Source organism: Dreissena polymorpha, chromosome 10, assembly GCF_020536995.1.
Source record: "Dreissena polymorpha isolate Duluth1 chromosome 10, UMN_Dpol_1.0, whole genome shotgun sequence".
In the NCBI taxonomy this organism is placed as follows: Eukaryota; Metazoa; Mollusca; class Bivalvia; order Myida; family Dreissenidae; genus Dreissena; species Dreissena polymorpha.
In genome coordinates this window covers 6,890,142-6,908,851 of record NC_068364.1, presented here as the reverse complement: position 1 = coordinate 6,908,851, position 18,710 = coordinate 6,890,142, and the positions used below count along the sequence as shown (strand labels likewise).

The following is an 18,710-nucleotide window of genomic DNA, read 5'->3' as shown; positions in this document are numbered from 1 at the left end:
TGGTGCTATCGTATATACTTTCCGAGGATTTCAGATTTTGAGCAAAAACAACCAGGCGTTCGGAGGAATAGAAAGAAAGAAAGACAGACAGACGGGTGGACGGACGGAAAACCAGACAGACAGACAAACAGAAGGACAACAAGACAACAGAAAAACATACAGGCAAGTGAGATTTCCAAATTTCATCATCGTATCTCGCGTAGGTATTGGGTAATAATAATATTATTTTTTGCATTTACAGTTACAATGGCATGAACGCTGACGTCAAGAAAAAAATGAACGATATTTAATAATTAACACATTGTGACGTGTAAGTAAATCAGTTCTATTTAAGTATAATCAGTTTTTCTCTGAGAAATCACAGGATCCGGTTTAATCGTATGTTATTTTAAATTATATTAGTATTTGCAGACGGACACACTGACGGAAAAAGGAAAGGGTTAACAATACGGTCATTATGGCAAATGTATAGCCATATTTAGATTGCACGTTTGATGCTAATGTCGACTTTATGTTTAATTTGGTGCAAAATAAATATAAAATCAATGTATGAAGCACGTGTATTTACCACCAGGTTGGTGGCCGTCTTCGAAGCATAGTTTCTCCACAAGGCTGACCAATTCCTAGTAAATACAAAATAATTGATTTTCGCCGACTATAAAATGTATTGATATCATAGGTTGTACAATTCTTGTAAGATTTTCCGGTAAATCTTGACACATTGCAATATATTTAAAAATTATAGTAGCTTCAAATAAATAAAAAAAATAAATGTTTTATCAACGGTGTAAAAGGACTGGCATCCTTTCAATTAAATAAGTATATTTTTCACTCTATATTTTATTAGCAATAATCACCATGTATTGTGTACATGAAGCAATGCAATATCTAGAAAAATCTCTGTGATAAATAAGGCAACATTATGACTTTTGAATTTCAAGTATGATCCTCAAATGTGATTTTCGGTCGATAAAATCCGTCTTTTTAATTCATTTTCTCTGTTTAGTAAACGTCTAAGAAATAAACGTTCACATGGCATTAGGAAAAATGGTAACTTAAGGCGTAAATTTAAACGTCTGCTTTCTTTAAATGATTGCTACACAGTATAACAAAATGAGGGTAAACATAAATTACTAAGTGCACTTTACTCTCTTTCTGTTTCTTCGTTGGCGCATATTGATAAGGAATGTAAACTTATTTTACTTCAATCTGACCCTCTATATGAATGTGCTTGTATTATTGAATCTTTCACTGACTACTATCTTAAACCTTTTATTGAAAATGTACTTAACAAAACTAGAAATCGTATCAAAATTGAGTTTTGTAACAAAGGTCTTGATTTAATTGACCTTCCTAAAATATTCAATGATAAAAATGTACGTCGGTTGATTCCCACTTATTTCCGCAATACTGAATCACCACTTATTTGCTACAAATATAGTAAACCTGTAAGAAGTATCGTTTTTAATTATAATTCTATTTCCACAGATATAAATGTAATAAGAAATTGTCCTACATTATGTGACTGTACTAGTTCTAAATATATATATGGTCCAGTTGGACATGTTATTACTGGGGACCTTAATTTCATTCAAAATAAAAACCTTAGAAATTTGCTACGCAGAGGCCCTAAGTACAGACTGCCTATTCCTGATGATTTTGATGACTGTATTAAGAATATCGTAACATCCGTACATGATTATTGCACTAAATAGTGCAGGAAGGAAAATGCTGAAATTACTGCACTCAATGATTGGAAAACAAAAATATTTAGTATGGCAATGAATAAAATATGTTTTTATGATACACATCCTTTGGCCCTACCACATTCACCTAAATTTAATAAACAAAATCTCTGTAAATTGCTTGAAGACTTAAAATCTAAATTCGTCTTAGTTCCTGCTGATAAGGCTGCTAATAATGTTATCATAATATGACGAGTGTTTTATGTTCAAACTATTTCACAAGAACTTTCACAAACTACATCATATTGTGAGTACAATAAGCAACCTAATGAAATTATTACCGACCATATTGCCCAATGCATAAAGTTAAATGTAATAGTCAATATTACTGACAAGAAATTGCCATCACTTTACTGGATACCTAAATTACATAAGACGCCATATAAAAGTCGTTTTATCGCTAATTCAGTGTCTTGTACCACCAAACAATTATCAGTGTATCTTACATCTGCATTGAGTGCTATTAGATATCATATAGCTAAATTTTGTAATAAAGTTTATGAAAATAGTAATATTAACCTATTTTGGTCAATAAAAAACACCTTAGAAGTTATTGATAAAATTGAAAATAAAAAATATAAGGTGTCACAGGTAAGTACTTATGATTTTTCGACACTATATACAACGCTTCCTCACGCTTTAATAAAATCCAAACTTGTTTCTTTGATTGAAAAAACTTTTGCTAGAGAGAAATGTTTGTATCTAGCTTTAAACACTAAAACAGCTTTTTTTACTAATCAGATTACATCATTTGGACTGGTCTTGACTTTTGTGCAGCACTTACTTTTCTTTTGGATAACTTGTTTGTTGAATTTAATGGTAAAATATTTAAACAAATTATTGGCGTTCCTATGGGTACTAATTGTGCGCCACTTATAGCTGACCTTTTTTTATATTGTTATGAAAGCGAATTTATGTTAGAATTATCTAAAACTAAGCAAGTACATTTGATTAATTGTTTTAACCTTACTAGTAGGTACATTGATGACATACTTAATTTAGATAATCCATTATTTTAACAATATATTCACAAAATCTACCCAAAAGAACTAGTCTTAAATAGATCGTGTATATCCAATACAGACGCTGCGTATTTAGACTTACATTTAACTATTAATAATAATTTGATCAAAACTAGTTTATACGACAAACGGGACGATTTTAACTTTGAAATTGTGAATTTTCCGTTTCTAGATGGCAACATCCTTAAAGGACCTTCCTATGGTATTTACATTTCGCAGTTGGTACGCAGAGCATGTTCGTGTATTAAAGATTTTAATGATCGTAATCTAATATTAACTAAAAAATTGCTAAAACAAGGCTTTTTGTATCATAACCTAAGAAATAAATTTGCTATATTTTACTCTAAGTATTTAATTTCAAAATATAATGTTTCTTTAAAATGGCATTTAAATAATGGAATCTCCCATCCATCATTTTACGGAGATGTTTTGAAGCTTGTCCGCAAATTAAAATATGTTAAACCAAATGTTCATATTAAACTTTTCAATTTAATTAACTTGTTTTTATCAAAAGGATACGATGCTTATGTACTTAAAAACACGTGTTTGATGGTTTTCGATTCACTATATCTTTCTTCCCTTAAAATTTGGAATCATTAGTGATATTATAGGCATTTTCACTGTTGAATAAAATTGTGTCATTGTGTCGTATGAACAAATCTGCATGAATACTACATTATAGGCATTTTTCACTGTTAAATAAAATTGTGTCATTGTGTCGTATGAACAAATCTGCATATATACTACATTTGGACTCAAATCGTACATCAAATCATTTATGTCTTCAGTTGTCAAAACACCTATATACTGTTTGATTCCAATAATGTCGCTTTAATGGAATTACCATTTTTATTCATTTGCTTCTTAATATATTAAATCACCTAAACTTGTTTTATTAGTAGCACAGCCCCATCAATATTTTTATTTAGTACTGCCCTTGGAATTTGTTCACGTCATTATGTCATTATGGATTTTTGTGACGTCATACGACCGACTTTCCCAGTTGTAATCTACATGCATAGGTCATTGGGTTTATAACGTTCCATTTTATTTATATTTTCTCTCTGATAGGCTTTTCTTGTTTGATTTAATTATTTTTAATTTGTTTAGCAGTCACATAAACAACCAAGCTATGTAATATGGAATTTTTACACCCATTAGTGCTGCTTCTTCCTGTATTTGCGCGATGATTATCTGAGATATTAACTCTATGATTCTATATTCTCAAATCTTTTCTATAAAGAAGGAATGTAGTTGACAATTGTTAATAGTTTTATTTGATCGTTCGTCAAAAAGTTGTAATTCTGTTACTCTTGTATCTTGTATCTTCAATGCAATTGACTAATTAAATAGTAATTGAATTGAATGCGTTTTAATTCCCTTTTATTATTGTTTAATTTGAGTTACAATGCTATGACGTTAAATTTTATTAACACTTAAATGTATTATGAATATTGCTGGGCCAAGTGTGAGGTTGAGCGCTCTATAACCAGGTTTAAACCCCCAATGCTTTGCATTGACCGTTCCAAGGCGGTGACCCCAGATTTATTCATATTTTGTGTTTATGTTGGTTTGTATTGTGCTGTATTGCGCTGTTTTGTAATGTTTGGGCAATTGGTCACTTGCCTTAAATAAAGGACCAACTAATTGTTTTTAATGAAAATTCAATACTGCTCCAGCAGCTGGAGTTCACTTCTTTATATTGTATGGTTTATTATTCGCAGAATGTAATTTCAAAACCCTTATATGCATGATAAAATTACAGAGTAAACTGGCTTTACTCTTAACATATGCTTTTGACGCATAATAATTTATGTTACCTCTTAGGATGACCATAACCTAAATTAGGTAACGCTTGATTCGTGTGTCCGACAAACCGAAAAATAAAGTTGAATATATGTAAAGATTTATTAAATAAAAACTTTAAGTTACCGCCAATGAATTTCTGTAAATAAATTATTTTACTTTGAACTAAAAGTTTAGTAGTTTAGATCTGTATGGTAGCCACCTAGCAAGTTTACTTTATACGCGGTCAAATATAGGTTAATGTGTCACTCTTATTTTGTGCCACGTTATTTTCAATATTTGTTCAACTTATAAAACGGGCAAGCTGTACTATGAAGTATTTATTTTGGCTATGAAGTCCTTATTTTGACTTTAAATATTGACATTGCTCTTGAAGGTAGGCAGGTGTTTTTTGCCTACAACACATCATTCAAAATCAGTTTCTTTTACAATCTGTTAAACCATGATCGACTAATAGACCACGCAAGCCGTGTTATTAGATTTGACCTGAATGCTCGAACGTAACATTGAATTCAGGAACGTGGCTCTTGCGCGTGATAATCCGTCTCATATCGGTGAACTTTTTTGAGTGATTTCAAAATTGTCCAATACACGGGGATGTAACAGTTTTGATTCGGGAACAGATCGACGTACTTACGGCAGTGAGTAATACCATTACAGCGAGATTCACCTGTAGAGCATAGATATATGTTATAAATCGTGTTTAATACGCATAGATTAACACACCTTAACAGGTTTCTGAAGTGCTATGGCGTGAAAGAGACATCGCCTCAAGTCCTCCTCAGTAGCATTGGGCTGTAACATCACGTGATCCAGAACGAGTAATTGGGCCTCGGCACTTCCTTCACTTGCAATCAGGTCGATGAACAGATTCCTCTCATCTACGCACACCGTGTCATTGACGTCACATTGGCTCGTTAACGCATTTTTGCCTTGAAAGCAAAAAATCCAGTTGGTATGAAAAATAAAAAAATACCGCCTTTTAACTTAATTTTAATCATCGAGTTATATTAAAACATAATTTGCAAATCAGTCCATACGTATTTTGCTTTATAAATAAAGTAATTTAATGCCGCGCCCGTATACACTAATGTTGGTTCATCGTGTTTCGGAATTAAGGTATAACTATTTCGCCTCAACAGAGCATTTTCAATTATAGCTATAGCTGGAAATGTGTGCCGAATGTCTTATTTTTACTCAACGTGTAGCAAACTAGGTCCTATAATTGTTAATAACTTACCAAGTAACAGAAAATCATCCTTTTCAAGAGACATTATCAAACCACGAAGTTGATGTACACATTCTGTCCGGTTACGGTCGTCTGCAAGAAAAAATAAGTTTGTTACGTTACCACCATTTCTTTTGGCAAATAAGTGAAGAAAAACGATTCTGTTGCAAATTGCGGGTTTAACAGTATATTTAGCTGACATTCAAGAAACTGGGTATAGCCTTTAGGTTTTTAATAACATACATTTGCTGGTATATAAATGAACGCATTTCATGAATTTCGTTATGTCGTCCTCAACTTGTGCCAAACGAACTTTCTTCTCTGGTTTCTGAAATGAACACAGCATCGATTTTTTAAAAACAAAGCAAACAGCATTCACAAATGTATAATTACAATTAGCGATACACAGATCTGCCCGAAGCCATATTATAGCCATCGATAACATGGACCTCAGTAGTATTTTAATAGATCTTCTTACTTAAAATTACGTTAATAGAAGTTTATATGTTAACTCGAGAGACTTTACAAATATACATGATTGGAGGGCCATGATTTTCCTGGTTTGTTTGTCATAAATTAAATATTGAAAAGCACGATAGCGTTTGTTGATCTGTACAGTTAACATATAATAGCCTCTATTTAAATAATTTCTTTGTGTGTATTTATTTTGCTGATATTTTAAAATATCCCGTTGATTGTTGTTAAAATGTTTTAAGGCGTTCAATAAAATAATCTAAGAAAAGAAATACCAAACCAATAGTGGTCATGTTTTTGTTACGCAATACATTTGGAGTAGGGTCACCCATGGAGCATTGAGCAGATATTATTTTAAAGTTATGCCACTTGTTTCAGAAATAAATATTGATGGAATTTTTTTTACAGCTTTGATTTGAACTTGCTTCCAGATAATTGCAAGTTATGGTGAATCATTTATTAAAATTACATCACTGAACAGACATCGATCATACGGTTATATTTGATTGAATTTGACAATCCGTTTTAGAATGTTAACGACGAAAACAGATAACAAACGACGGACTGTAACTAAATCATGATTGAACATTTGAAATGGGAGATAATGCGAATACAAGGCTCATGTTTTTTTAATACAATAACAAAACTGTGTTATGAAAAAACTATATCAGTTTACGCGTCTGGATTAAATGTTAAGACTGTCATTTAAACGTGACCTATTATATAATAAAGACTTATATTATTTTCTTGTGAATCTATCCATAAATACCCACCGGTTTGACGCTAATGGAATCCTTGGACATCTCGTGCAGCGCGTGGTCTCGTGCCAGATCGTTGTGCTTGCTTGAATTATATCCAGCAATATGTATTTAAATTAATATTACATTATTTGTTTCCACATAAAATGTCAAATAAGAATTCCGATGTAAAATCGTTGAACAGAAATTGTATCGCACAAAGCTAGTGATCTCGTGAGAAAATCCAAAGCTATATTTGCTACACAAAACTAGTATTCAGTTTATACCAAACTGTTTTTTTATATTAAATGCATTATAATGAAGAAATATTTTCTGTATTACTGTTATTTACGTTCACTGTAACTAATATTTAATTGTTTCGAAATTTGAACTAAATAGCTGCATTTAATACATTGACATTCCTTAGTTTGAAAAAAGAAGGTTCGTATACAACATATTCACAACTGAAATAAAAACCAATTCAAAGCTCGAAAGGTAAATGAAAATAACTGTGAACAGTTTTATTTAAGTTTATCTATGACCATGTGTTGTAAGTTGTCTCACTCTCTCAGGTTCAAAATAAAAATAATTAGGATTGATCCTTTTATGTAATTTCCGAATTTTGCGTACTGACATTGTAATAGTCAATGCCTTACCTCTTCAGTGTTAGTTTTAGCTTGCTTCTTGATATAGAAGAAATCTTCGGGAACTCTGGAAAAAAACACCATGAATGCCTAAACTATTGTCATTCAAATATTGAACAGTTTTAACTGGCTTTTATTGCCTAAACTGTCAGGTATAATGTTTATAGTAGTCGTGTGTTTTAATCATAGATATAGCATTGTGTTGCGACCAATAATAAAATGTGCCTTTGTGAAATTATATTCGTGGAATAACATTTGATTGAACCTTATCTCGGGACAACTTGCATACAGTTGTCAAGCTCATTACAGTGATGTACTATGTTTGCGACGTCAAGTGATGTTCTTCATAATATACGTTAATGTCCTTATTAAAGACATTTAACGATAAAATAATTTAAATGTTTGACAAGTGTGTGTCCTGTCTCTAATTTCTGTGCAATTTGTTACTTGCCATAACTTAGGAACCTCGCTATTTTAAAGATGAGATTACTGTGCTACTTATGCAACTGGAATTTCAGTTTGTTAATTGTAATAAGTATATTATATCCGTAAATAAAAATGAATATTTTTTTATAACTCGGTACGAAAATGCGAAGGAACTCGCCAATGTCATATTTATGCGTTATTTCTTAGAATCGCTATCTAAAGTTGATCAGCTCTTACCCAGCAATCTCTATACATTAAGTGAAGTTACCTCCAAACTGTTCGTCCTTTATATCCATAGACCCCTCAACTGTATGTCTGAAATATTTACATACTGTAATCGAATATATATGGAAATGCTTGCAATATATACAACTATTTCTGAAGTATGTTGATGATGTGTTTAAATATATACGGTCTGTGATTGCAACTCTGTATTGAATGTAAGCTCAATGTGATTGAATATATACGGATTATGTCTGAAATGTAAAAGCTGTGTCTGAATGTTCTAGTATTGTCCGTACTCTGTGTGAATTCTATGCATTAATGTGTAATACACGGACTATTTCTGCAATGTACAAAAATGACACGCAAAAACTTACGGTCTAATATCACGTAGTAATGACACTGAAGAACGTGCGACATTGATATCATCTATTCAGTTAAGCTCTCAAAAACGGGAAGCCAAGTGATCAGGACACTTACGAGGTGACAGTATCCGGGTTGTGCTGCAGAGTGATGTTATCGAGGGCCTCAACTAGCTGAGGAGTCAGACGCTCGTCAAAGTGGGTCGTCTACAATTTGAATATAACGTACTACACTTCAGCACCAGGGGACCGTTTTTGTTCAAACTCTGATATCTAAACAGACAGAAGCTTTACACATATGTGCGGGTAAAAATGCACATTGTAATAAATTGAACCAGAAGCCAGATATTTTAATTTTTTATAAATAAGTAGAAAATGAAATGAAATGTTGGTTGATTGATTTATTTTAAGATTATTTTTTAACTATCGCCAGTAATGCTGTTATAACGTGTTGTGGTAAAAAGAAAGATCTAATAACTTATCAAAGAAAACAGTAAAGTATCTCCATATGCATTCAAATATTTAACTAATGATTGTGCATGTGACCTTTATTACTACTTAATGGTCTCACGAGCTTATTACCCTATCAGGCTGTAGAAGAATTTACAATTTATCCAATGCTCATAGATTTCCATTATGAATGGGCAAAATTTGAAGGCATTATTTTAATTTCAGATTGCGCGAGCTTAGTGTCAATTTAACGAATACATTTTATGCATTTTATAAGAAAACCCCTTTCGCCCACATACAAGCCCTCCAAGAAAACAAAATTTAGACCTTAAGATTTTTTTACAAAAGTATTGAAATAAACGAACAAACATTCATCTTCCAACTTAGTCTCAAAAGAAATGCACCAATAAGTTGCAGACGCACATAGAACAAAGGGAATTGCCATAAAATGCATGACTGCGATCACTGAATGGCTTTTAAACCAAACGAGAAAAGAAACTACTTAGCAATAGGAGCTACTTTAAACTACGGAGGTATCAACATGATTTAGTGGAATGTAACCTGTGTGTTTTTTTTTCTTGGAGACTGCAGAGTGACCTCACGTGCTTCATACCTTGTAATGCTGGCGATGTACTTCCCACACTCTGCAGTGTAAACTCACGAATTTCATACCTTATAATGTTGTCTGTGTACTTCCCTCAGACTTCGATGTGACCTCACGAGTTTGATGCCTTCCATCGTTCTGCTTGCTTCGTACGAGTGATCCAAGTGACCTGTAAATGAGCAGTGATCTATTGGTCTTATCCAGAACAAGGTTAATTTCCTTTGCGTGAATACTTCCCCTGTTAACTTCCGGTTACTTTAATTGATCCAGGCGCATTTAGAAGTTATGTTATTAAAAGTTTAATTAACTTAACGTGTTTTACGCAGCGATTATATCCTTAAAAATAAATGTATGAGAAACAAGTCCACGGAAAAAAGACGTGAACTGTGGCCGACTGTGGGTAAATACGTCACTTAATGAAGGGAGGTTTGTTCCAGCTGAGGTCGCCTAGGTTAGGAAAAAACCGTGTCAGAAATTCAAAACACTAGAAACGATTGTGTTCTATACACTATTCTTCACTTATACTTTAGAATTATACATCGGTTGACGAGCGTTATTCCAAAGATAGTTGTGTGTTATGAACTTATATGAGCTTATACAAATAATGTGTTGTTATTATGTACGACACTTGCATTATCCATCTAAAGTAAAAAAAAACTTTACCTTAGATTATTCCAAACTGAGGAGGAAGTATATAAAACTACGTTTCTGCAGTTTGGCTACTTAAACTTAAATCAGAAGTATATGCTTTTGGAGATATATTACCTGCATGATCTTCCTCCATCGATTCGTATGCCCAAGAGTGCCCGTCTTGAAGCTAAATAAAACAGATCGTAAACTGCAAGAGACCTGTGTACACAGATCCAATTAACAATACTGAGATTCAGTACAATCTGTAACCCTGATTATGGACCATTCGGACTTGCTGGTCCAATTTTCATTGTAAAAATATCGCAGTTTAGACACTGGGTCCAGTTAAGCGTGTTTTTCAAACAACCAACAGTAAATCTGTCTGGATTTTCTGAATTATGAGCATAAATGTTTCAGTAATTACTTTTATAAAAACATTACGATAAAGATACAGTGTATTTGATTTGAAGTTAATTTAGAGATTAACGTAAGTTTCAATCATTCGCCATACAGTTTTAGTAAAATGCACTACGAATCTTTGAGCGGAAATCAAAAGATCTCACCGTGCTCTCCGCTAAAAATTTTTTATACAAAACTCAATACACCCACTCTTTCAATGTGGATAATGTGACGTTGTACATGTTTGTATTTTCGGGATTGCGCCACATAAATGAGCACTGTTGGTTTTATTTGTCGTTGAAAGTCAGAAGTGTGGTTTGTATTACGAATGTTATTATGCTATCTCATTTATTTTTATCAGTTGTGTGTTGGGATTTCAATAATAATTTGCTAAAACGATGTACGTGTCTACAGCTATGATGAACTATATTATCCCTCAAATGCAAAATACTATATTAGTTGAGGTTTATTTAATTTATACAAAGTACTCTAATTCTACTCGTTTAGTAGAGTGTAGCCAATTTAAAATAAAACTGTTTCATTAAACAGCCAAACAAATAACCGGTAAAGATTATCACTCGTGCGTTTATAGAACGCCTACTTAAAATTTGTAAAATTCTTATTTTTTGTCAAGTTTTAAGACGCACCGGAATATTACACATGTAACTTTTGTCTGGTTTAAAGTCTTGTACTCCGAAAAATACTGTATCAGTTTTCGCGCGCCGATCAACGAAAACTTGTTGGCTCAGAGCAATTAAGGTCTAGCGCTAGCCCTGATATTGGTTCATTTGTGTCTTGTTCTGAGAAAACTGGGCTTACTGCATGTGCGTAAAAAGTCGTCCCAGATTAGTCTGTGCAGTCCGCACAGGCTAATCAGGGACGACACCTTCCGCTTAAACTAGATTTTCGGTAAAACGGGACTTACTTTTAACGAAAAATACCATTAAAGCGGAAAGTGTCGTCCCTGATTAACCTGTGCGGACTGCATAGGCTAATTTGGGATGACACTTTACGCACATGCATTAAGCCCAATTTTCACAGAACAAGGCACATCTACAAATAAAAACTATGTCATAAACTACTTTTTAAAAGTTGAATGTTTCAAATAAAACCAGCGCAGATATAAGCCAAAAACTTTCTGCAATTAAATCCAAAAATGTGCGAACAATTAAGTCAACTTTTGTAATATAATATTTATTCTAACAAATGAAGTCAACGTCATTTGCATAGTTGTTACAAGCGGATTGACACTTTGTCTCAATTCATTTTGCGTACTCACCGTGTTTTGTCCTTCAGAAAACGCCATAACTTTTATTTTTCTGACCGCTCCAAGAAAAAGACAATACATGTACATTCGACCTATTAAAAAGCTTGACATTTATTTAAACATTTGATACGTTCAATCTTGCATATATTGAAGATCGATTAACACCAAACTGACCTGCACTAAAGAGGTCAAGGTCGATACCAGCACTTTCTTCAACGCAAGGAGCTCGTGGATTTCTTCCGGGTGAAAATGCACGAACTGAACGAGTCCCGCGGGGTTAATAGTTAAGTAAAACCTACATAAAAAACAGAACAATTGACAGAACAGCATACAATTATAATCAAAAGCAGAAACAGCAGAAACATAATCATCTTAGTTTAATTATCAACATAACCTTCACATTTCTCCTCCTTATAAAAATGAGAAGAAACCCATCAACAACAGATGCAGCATCAGTGGTAGTGGAAGTAGAAAAAAACGATAACGGTAGTAGTAGTAGTGGTGGTGGTGGTGGTGGTAGTAGTAGTAATAGTAGTTGTAGTTGTTGTAACAGCAGCAGCAGCAGTAGTAAAAAGTGGTAGTAGTAGTAGTAGTAGTAGTAGTAGTGGTAGTAGTAGTAGTAATAGTAGTAGTAGTAGTTAGTAGTAGTAGTAGTAGTAGTAGTAGAGGAAGCAGAAGCGGTTCAAAATACCTGTTATTGAGATCCCACTTCAACGGGTTATCTGCCACTGCAATACGAAAAGAACCTTTATAAAAAAATCATTTGTTATGAACGAACTTTGTCTGTTCTGTAAAAATGTGAAATTGCAGATTCTGTAACTAAATTAATAACACTATTTCATTATATAAACCGAGTTATGTTACCGATTTCCATGTAAGTGTAGACGCTTAACTTATAGTTATATATTACTGAGTGATATTGGTTTTAGAGTACATCTTTGGTAAATTTTGACGTAAGCTGAAATTTTGGTAAATGCATGGGAGTTTTCGGTTCATGGTTTTATAAATATATATTGATCGTGCATTTACAAGAAACATAATCTTATGGTTTCATAAAGTTTCATTTAGTCATTGTTAATAATATTGTTGATATATGTGCACGTCAACGTTCGTGTACGAGAATTACGTGCAGGAAAAATATAAGATAATGTTACATTAAGTGACTATAGTGAGTTTGAGCAATAAACTTGAACATGTTATTAGGGTGGAAATTAGATTAATTAGCATTTTTAGCTCGTATTTGTAAAAAGTTAGGAAGCGTATTAGGGAGACGTTAATTTTATTTCGCTTTAAGCGAGTGAAATCTTAATTAACCGAGAAAATCAGAGTTCGTTTCATTTTAGATCAAAAGTGATTGCTGATTGCTAGAAAATAGATATGCAACGTTTCAAGGGGTCTTTGCACAGATTTTGACATGTATTGAATTTTGTCATTAAATGCTTTATATTGTTAAATGTAAACATTTGATCTATAAAGCTCTAGTAAAAAACAAGAATAGAATTAAAGAAAGAAGAAAAGAAAGTAACCCTCAACTGGTATCGAACCACTGACCCGTGGAGTAAAAGTCGAGACACTGATGAGTGTTTAATCGAAGGAATCAACTTAAGTGAATGAAAGGAGCTTCCGAATATGGGTCTAGGTTTTGATAAGTCCGTTAATTGAATTGATGACAAAAGATAAACACTTTATGATCAAACACATCTATTAAAACGCTTAAGATAAGAACTGATCATGAACAATTTCGCCTTCTCTGCACTATTTCAACGAGCCGGTGCGGATTAAACCAACACATTTTAGGATGTCATTCGACAACCCTTGAGACAGACGAACTGATAAGTGATAGACGGATTGTAGAGCGCCTCTAAGTAAATGATCTCATGTATCATATTAATAGCTCTAACTTGCCAGGGCATTGATAAGAAACGTGATTTTCATTTACGTTGTTATGTAGTTCGATCCAACAAGTCATTGCTTCGAGCACCTTTTCAAAGTTTAAACCTACGCAAATGGGAATAAGCATCTGATTGGAAATATTATCTATATCCAATCGGATTGTGAATAGGTTCTTCCTGGTTCATTGTCGATAATACGCTTGTTGAAAGGACTTAAAAAACTTTACCTTATGTCAAAACATTTACATAGTTTAGCGTCTACGTGAAATTCGATATGTACTCGTTTTTGTTTGAAATCACCGAAACTGACAAAGAAAGATAAACTCGTCTTTATGATATGTTTTGTTTACAATAGTCTTCACCAGTATGAAGTTTAATTGATTGTTTTGGCGACAAGTGTTTTGCAAAATATTTGGCAGCATAGCAACAAGTGAAACGAGTTAAAGATCCAGGCATCCGTAGACGTGTTTGAACATTCTGCTCACATGTTAAAAATACTGATGTTAATTCATTTCAAAATTGTATGAAATACAATTATTCATGGTGTATTTTATTTAAAAAAAAACGTCGCTTGCATTTCTTGCAATCCAAATTTAATTGTATTTTTCAAGACTTTTTGTGGGAATTTATTCTTTCTAATCGACTTTTAAGACATTTTTAAAACATGAAGAATGTTTATAGCATATAATCGACTATTATTTTGATGCTTATTTGGTCCTTCTGCACCTAAGGCTGCATTATGTGTGCCCTAGCACTCCTGCCTAATTTTCTTACGAGACTGACGAAAGTTTGGACACAATGTTTGAAGTACAGCTGCAATGTCCAGCTATTTAGTTGTAATCAATTTTGATTCGGTATTGTATTATGGAGGGGGGGGGGGGGGGGGGGGGGGGCCGGATCGGTGACCACCAAACCAAAATCATAATCTTCCGGTAACATATATTGAACCCGGGTAGCCAAGGTCAGAAGCAGATGTACCAACCACTGCGCTTACCGGATAGCCAACAGAAAATTGAAAAGAGCTTGGATAATTCAACAAAACTTATCTCTGATTTATTAATAGTTTATAATAATGTTTGCGTGTACATTCTTATCATACAAATTTACTTAACAATATCATTGTGAAATAATGTTCAATCAATGAACTTGGCGGTTTAACATAATTGAATAATCTTACTCTTTTCAACTCTTTTATTAAATAACATGCTCTATATGTTCAATTCTAAACGTACGCAAAATATATCGATCCACTTTATTGTAAAATGATTGTTTTATTGTGAAACCTGGATTACTGACTTGACACTTTTTGATTACTTTTTTAAACGCACGGAATTTTTTATGACAGTTAAATTTTAAAGGGGCCTTTTCACAGATTTTGGCATATTTTAAAGTTTGTCATTAAATGCTTTGTATTGATAAATGTAAACATTGGAAGAGCATCTTAAAAGCTCCAGTAAAAAATCAAGAACAAAATTAAAAAAGGGAAAAAAAAGTAGCCGGTACCAGGGCTCGAACCAGTGAACCCGGAGTCCTGAAATTAGTCTAAAGTAAAAACGCATTAGCCCTCTCGGCTATTCCGCCGGGCGTACACAGATATAGTATTTTATACCGTATATAAGCAATCTTCGTAGTTTCGTAAATCTAAACGACAACAACAGAACTCTCCAAATCATTCAATCGTTATGCGTTGCAACGCTTTATAATTTTAAGGTTTTCGAATCGTCAAAAGATACATATAATGGCTATATTGGACTATGGTAAATGTTCAGTAATACTGTTTTCTCACAAATATCATAACTAAAACAAAAATTTGCGAATATGAAACAACTTTTTTCAATTTTGTCAATTTACCAAACCGTGAAAAGATCCCTTTAAATGATAATTTTGGAAATAAAAATCCAACAAAGGTTATGTAATTTGGTCTATATAGGGCGAACATTCAGCGTTGATAACAAAATAATTCAAATTTAAATAAACATTTTGCCTAGTTGCTGCTCTTACAGAACATTTTTTGCGGAAAAAAGTATTTTTAGATCATTTTGTTGACCTTCTTCCCCGAATATTCTGGAAAAACTTTTCCTAATATTCAGCAACACCAACTTACAAATTACGAAATAGAAATGGGTACATAGATCTACAGAAGCGGGCTTTTGATTTAAGCTTCTTGTGCATCGCATATTACTGGAGGTTCGACAAAGCCAACTGATTTTTTTTTTAATTTATAACCAAGCAGCTGCAATGCTGACGTTTGATTTTAAAGATCCTTTACAGCATAAATAACAAGAATTATACCGAAGCCGTTCTCCGAGTGCTGGACGAAACTGTCAAGCATCAACTGATGTAGGACACCGCCTTCCGATGTCGTATTTACCGACCGTATCCGGAACTGAAAGAACAGCCGATTGCGTTTGGTATAGTAACTATGAGCTGCATACGGCGTGTAGAATTATTGCATTTTGCATGTGACTAGATGTAAGAACAAGAAACAGACATCAACATATATATTGACAGTGCTTTCGTACAGATCCATGCATGGTCTGAATTCAACAACATGAATACGATTTTTCCTACCAGTGTACTATCGTGTGAAATAATCGGTTGAAAGGAAACGATCGGACTGTTATGAAAGTTTGCGAAGGCAGTCTGCAACGATGGGGTTATACGTCGAAGTAAACAAATTATAGCGGTTATATATTTACAGTGATGGTACATATCAGAGGCGACATATAGTACTGATAATGACGTTTTACAGTTGTTTCTTACAGCCAATTTGTCTATTCTATAGTGGGTTTTACTGTGTACACGATGTTTGCGTTTAAAAATGTTGCAAGTTGTGTATTTTCTAATGCAAAAACACCTCATAAAAACATACCGATTAAGAAAAACAACAAACCATATGTTTCCCGTACCGCCTATACCAATCCATGCATGCCAATGTACAATACCTTTAATGCCCCATGCCACACCAGGTTACACATGCGCAAACCCGTTGTCCTGAGAGAAAGGCTACTGTTTAAAAATAAGAACTAATGGTTTGCCGCACGATCCATTTATTTTATAAAAAATATATATAATTAATTAATGATATGTTTTGGTATCAAATCAAAAGTATTTATGAAAGGTGTTAATGTAAACAATAAAAAATATACCTTTTCTGGCATTATTTTGTTGAACTGGATTCTAGCATCACATATTTTACCCATGTTCATATTTTGAGTTACAAAGTGTGGAATGTATGAACTACCAAAAACACGTCGACGCACAAACGTCTGCAAACGAAGGTATGCCGACTTGTGTTTTTAACGCACATAATGGACAACGTTAATCTAGCAACACGGTACAATCGTGCAGTTAAAACGTAAATAATGCAATATTACTACATTGTCAGTTAAGAATTAGAATTTAAAGAAGATACTAGTAATATAAATTACCGAAGTATATGATATCCCGTGTTCATTTTCGCTCGGCTGTCTGTATATTATTTTAATGAACATAGTACTTGCAAACCTTTAATTCTTTATCGAAACGACAATGAGCTCTACGCAATGCTTCACAACCATATAACATTATATGCGTATAAAAACGACCGACCGTCCTACACACAAAGCGATTCCTATGTTCACCCCTCCCCAACCCTCAGGTACTTTATAAGATGAAAAAACAAAACATTAAACGGTAACACATTTTAGCGTGATTAATTAATACAAAGCAACAGCCAATACAAATCGACTTGAATTGAGAATTACAATTCGATGTGTATAGCCTATACATGCGAATTAAAACCGTTCATACACTCGATCCATTCGGTTTGTCAGTCTCACCTAGGCGACCCGGGTTCAATTCCCGTTTCCCGGTAGCATGTGAGATTGGTTGGAGGTCACCATATAGGTCGGATATTGTCCGGGAACTCCGTCTTCCGCTCACAACGCAAACGCAACCAAACAGTGAAAAAGTTTTCAGTAACAACGAAAAAGCTGGAAATGGGCAGCTATAATTATAAAATTTGTCCTAACGTCCGTGAGTCTAGTAAGTTAGCTAGGCAGGACAGTTGGGGCACCATCCGGGTCCAGGCATAATTCAGCTTCTGGCTCGGAAAGTACAGCAAAATACTTTGAAACACACACACACACACTCACACGCACGCACGCACGCACGCACGCACGCACACATACTCATACACTCGATCGGTTCTTTGCCAGTTGCAGGTTGAATTGCTCATGCGACACACGTAAATGTCAATTATAGTTCATACAGGTACAATAAGCCAATTTGTGAGATTGTGTATTACATGGAAGTTGTCGTTTGATATTAATACCACAGTGAATTTATTCGAATACAATTTCTATGAAATATTATATAATACAATGTTTGTTGTTCTTTTCATATTCAAATGTTGATGATATCCTTTTGATAAAACTTTGATGTATTATGGAAATACAAACACCATATTTTTTATAAATGTTTTTTTAAAAAATTCGTAACATATAAAACAGATGTTAGAGCTCACCTTTATGATAGTAGTGACGTTATGCACTCCCAGAATGTCAGACTCGGAAGAATATGTGTAATGATGGTCGTAACCTTCTTCGAAGTACACCGCTGACGTCACCAGAGACGTCAAAGACGTCATCATGACAGTAACTAATAGACATTGACTTAATGTTGTAAATCCCATCCTTTTAGATTAAGTTGTGTAACATTATTTCTCTTTGTTTAAGACACAATATTTAATTCTGAAAGTTACAGTGTACCTAACGTACTGTACTGCAATCAATATGTCCTCTTTTCTCGAACAGCAACGT

The 18,710-nt window shown here is 33.6% G+C and overlaps 1 protein-coding gene across 1 annotated transcript in view; it reads right to left on the bottom strand.

Annotated features, from left to right (window-relative positions):
• Nucleotides 1–18,709, bottom strand: part of LOC127847342 (uncharacterized) — a 65,717-nt gene extending 47,008 nt beyond the window's left edge. The window contains exons 1-14 of the mRNA XM_052379187.1: nt 18,416–18,709; nt 16,201–16,294; nt 12,708–12,744; nt 12,191–12,311; nt 10,486–10,537; nt 9,789–9,889; nt 8,785–8,873; nt 8,351–8,397; nt 7,669–7,723; nt 7,049–7,118; nt 6,045–6,129; nt 5,814–5,894; nt 5,300–5,505; nt 569–623 (exon numbers count right to left, since the gene is read on the bottom strand). Of these exons, the coding sequence (XP_052235147.1) occupies nt 569–623; nt 5,300–5,505; nt 5,814–5,894; nt 6,045–6,129; nt 7,049–7,118; nt 7,669–7,723; nt 8,351–8,397; nt 8,785–8,873; nt 9,789–9,889; nt 10,486–10,537; nt 12,191–12,311; nt 12,708–12,744; nt 16,201–16,294; nt 18,416–18,583 (1,261 nt within the window). The 5' untranslated portion in view covers nt 18,584–18,709. The remainder of the gene's footprint in view (nt 1–568; nt 624–5,299; nt 5,506–5,813; nt 5,895–6,044; nt 6,130–7,048; nt 7,119–7,668; nt 7,724–8,350; nt 8,398–8,784; nt 8,874–9,788; nt 9,890–10,485; nt 10,538–12,190; nt 12,312–12,707; nt 12,745–16,200; nt 16,295–18,415) is intronic.
• Between the last annotated feature and the right edge of the window lies 1 nt (nt 18,710).